Source organism: Anneissia japonica, unplaced genomic scaffold (assembly GCF_011630105.1).
Source record: "Anneissia japonica isolate Jap-2015-1 unplaced genomic scaffold, ASM1163010v1 scaffold35332_len3468_cov143, whole genome shotgun sequence".
Lineage (NCBI taxonomy): Eukaryota > Metazoa > Echinodermata > Crinoidea > Comatulida > Comatulidae > Anneissia > Anneissia japonica.
Genome location: NW_022683823.1, coordinates 1 through 3,468, shown reverse-complemented (window position 1 = coordinate 3,468; position 3,468 = coordinate 1). Strand labels below are relative to the sequence as shown.

General features: G+C 33.4%; 2 protein-coding genes across 2 annotated transcripts; both read right to left on the bottom strand.

The window, feature by feature from the left end:
- Window positions 1-8: 8 nt before the first annotated feature.
- On the bottom strand, window positions 9-1,348 carry LOC117102932 (sushi, von Willebrand factor type A, EGF and pentraxin domain-containing protein 1-like; the record flags this gene model as incomplete). Its single annotated transcript, XM_033243394.1, has 3 exons — window positions 1,104-1,348; window positions 362-604; window positions 9-55 (listed from the first exon to the last, which is right to left on the bottom strand). Coding segments are annotated over exons 1-3 (471 nt in total), but the record flags the coding sequence as incomplete, so codon positions are not given.
- Window positions 1,349-2,070: 722 nt separating this feature from the next.
- On the bottom strand, window positions 2,071-3,284 carry LOC117102941 (sushi, von Willebrand factor type A, EGF and pentraxin domain-containing protein 1-like; the record flags this gene model as incomplete). Its single annotated transcript, XM_033243404.1, has 2 exons — window positions 2,071-2,318; window positions 3,042-3,284. Coding segments are annotated over 2 exons (491 nt in total), but the record flags the coding sequence as incomplete, so codon positions are not given.
- Window positions 3,285-3,468: the final 184 nt, after the last annotated feature.

Genomic DNA, 3,468 nt, shown 5'->3' with positions numbered 1-3,468 from the left:
GGCTCAGCACAAATAGTGCTATCTAATGGACATGTTATTTCAGGTGCCGTTGTATCTGCAAAATAGACATTATAAAGAAGAGAAAGAAATATACATTATAATATAAAGCTGATTATTATTTAGTTATACATAGCTGTCTACACATCTAATAACCTTCCTAAAATTACCTACTTTCTTTCTACCATGTACTTTATAATACATCAACAAAAAAATCATGTTTACAAGATGGTGTATAGCTAGTGTCTGTGAACAAGATAATTAAAAACAAAAAATCATCACTTGTATGCGTAGATTCCTAATATTGCTAAATCCACTGAAAGATGTGCTTATATCATGTTTTTTTTTAATCAAGTAGTCTTACCAACAACATCCACATAGAAAGAACAAGAACCAGTGTTTCCTTCACCATCAGTTGCATTACACATTACTTTGGTACTTCCACCTTCAAACTCGCTAATCAAAGCCTGATGACTGCATACAACATCAGTTTGTCCCACTGCTATGTCTGTAGCTGTTGGCATGGACCAGTTACCAACAGCAGTGCAGTTATCATTGGCATCAATTGTAACATTGTCTGGGCACATGATCATTGGTGGTTCACAATCTGAAATTATTATTAACATTAGATACCATATCGAAATATTTTCCCAATGGCATGTAATAATGTTTTGGCATAATGTAATGTGTTGTTTAATACAAACCTCTATAGTTGCATATAACCCAACTGAACCCAAAAAATCCTTCTCAGCTACACACAAATAAATTACTTAAGACACTGATCATAAAATAATATTACCAAGATGCATATGTGAAGTGTGACTCCAGGCATTAAGGCAATTAAACCAATGACACATGTTCCCACCATTTATCTCAATATGAATACAGCGAACCTTTCTTTCGTTTTATTAAACTAACCCATTTTTACATTGCAATGTGCACCCTGTTACATCACAGTAATGCTCAAGCACTATCATTACAGATAGCCTCACAATCATCATTATCACCATCATTAACATCACCATCATTATCATTATTATAATCTTTACTGTTATTATCATCAATATTGTATCTATTTTGAAAATAAAAACAGAAAATCATTTTACCTTCTACAGTAATAATGAATGTGCATTGGGCACCATTAGAATTGCAATCAACAGCTGTGTAAGTCACCGTGTTAGGTCCCATCCCAAATGTTGTGCCATTGTCTATATCAGGTATGGCGCTAACATCACAGCAGTTATCAAAAGTAGTTGGTAAGTCCCAATAAGCTATGGCAGAAGACATTCCTGATTCGGCACAAATCGTCACATTGGATGGACATATTATTCCTGGTGCAACAGTATCTTTAAAGGATAAATACAATATTAGTTGTAAGAACAAATCCATTATCAATTCACATGTGCAAACGAAATTCATAAAAATAGACACGAATAATAACTACTACTTTTGGAAATGAGCAGGATATTGAAGTATTTAACCAGTTTAAATTAGGCCAACTATAGTTTTTTTTTTTAATCAATATGAACGTTTAATTATAAGCAAATATTTACAAATCCCATTATTTAAAAAAAAAATTCATTTAAATACAGTTCTAATCCCAAGTAGAATGAGAAACCTAAAACAAGAAATCAAGGAAGGAATCAAGAAAAATTTATTGTTGACACTACAATGAGATACAGTCAACATTTGTGTCCAGCAGCTAATATAATGGATTAATAAATATAACATGATAAAAATTAGTTTAAACTATAGAACCAGAAAATCTAAAAAGAAAGATCAATTATTGCACAAATACTGTGTAACCAGATATTGCAAATTGAGACTTAACACCAAGAAAATATGGCAGGTTTGATATAAAATATAGGCATGATGTCTATCTGCTAAAGTTGCTATTAAATGCGAAAATAGAGTCATACACAAAAGATTAAGTTTGAGTCTAACGAGTTTAAAGGATGTGAAGCTTCATCTAATTTACGTAGGACTGTCTGGTTATACATATCATTAATACCATCTAAATCAGCTTTAATAATTCTCTTTGCTGTTTTCTGTACATAAAAAATCTTGTGTTTGTTACATACCAAGGATGTAGAAATTGAAAGAACAGTTGCCTGTATTGCCTGCCAAATCTGAAGCACTGCACTGCACAGTGTAATTTCCTAAAGAAAAAGTACCAGGACTCAAATCACAGTCAACATCTACAACACTGTCGTAGTTATCGTCTGCTGTTACTGCATCCCAGGTGACATTTGCCTGACAGCTATCATCAGCGTCAAAGGGAGCCAAATCATCCGGGCAAGTCAAATCAGGGGCGTCACAATCTAAAAGTGTATAAAACAATTATATAACACATGTACTGTATATAGGTACACTAGAAAATGGACAAACACTTCTTGAAACAACAAAGCAATCGATTTACCACTTTCCTACTAGTATCTATATAATATAGAAATAAAAATTATTGAGAAAATTAAACACTGATAGCGTTTGCTATCCTAAAACGTTTGTAAATGCATCTTGTGCAATCAATCATTCGGTAATGAAAAAAAGCTAGTTTGCATTAATCTATCATTAAAACCAATTTATACTCAGTGGATCAGAGTAACTTTTTTCGTATTATTCGATTAAATCTGGTAAAAAAGCTGAATAGTACAATTTTTAAATATTGAAATATTGTCTATACTGACAAAGTTAGATTGAAAAATATGTAGGTACAGCAGTGATGTTTTCCCCTACCTGACATGTTATCGTACTGAATACTCAGTACGTCCCAAATACTAGCGATCAAAAATTCGCAAGTGATTCGGGTGGGAATCAAACCCACGACCTCCAGGTAGCCTGAAGTCTTAATCACTAGACCACTGAGCTTGCGTTTGATGACTGTGATGAATACGAACCCTTAGTAGCAGCGGGTACAATAACAAGTCACGTAGGCCAAAACATCACTCCTATGATATTTTCCTGACGCAAATTCATATCTTTATGTAGGTATACTATGCCATAAACTAGTGAAGTATCAAATACACAAAGGGCATCATACGCACCTCTGACAACCACACTGAACTGACAGGTAGTCATGAGATTGTCACAGTCACTTGATGAGTACTCCACCACAGTAGTACCAATTTCAAAGGAATATCCATTGGTATAGTTTGCATCTGCTACAACATTCTCACAACAGTTGTCAGTAACATTGGCTGGCTTCCAAGTAACGCTGGCGTTATTAAGACCGTCATCATTACATACATTCACATCACTAGGACATACGAGATTAGGCGGCAAGTTATCTATAAAAAATAAATTAATAATAATTGACATAATTATGTTATTATTAGAAAAAAAAAACACCAATGCTTTAGTGAAGGATTAATGGATCTTGGTTTAGATACAGAATCGATAAACTTATGTTAAATTGTGAACGGAAGGAAAAAATAGCCAAAAAGAGTAAGACACATTTGTACAACACTACAT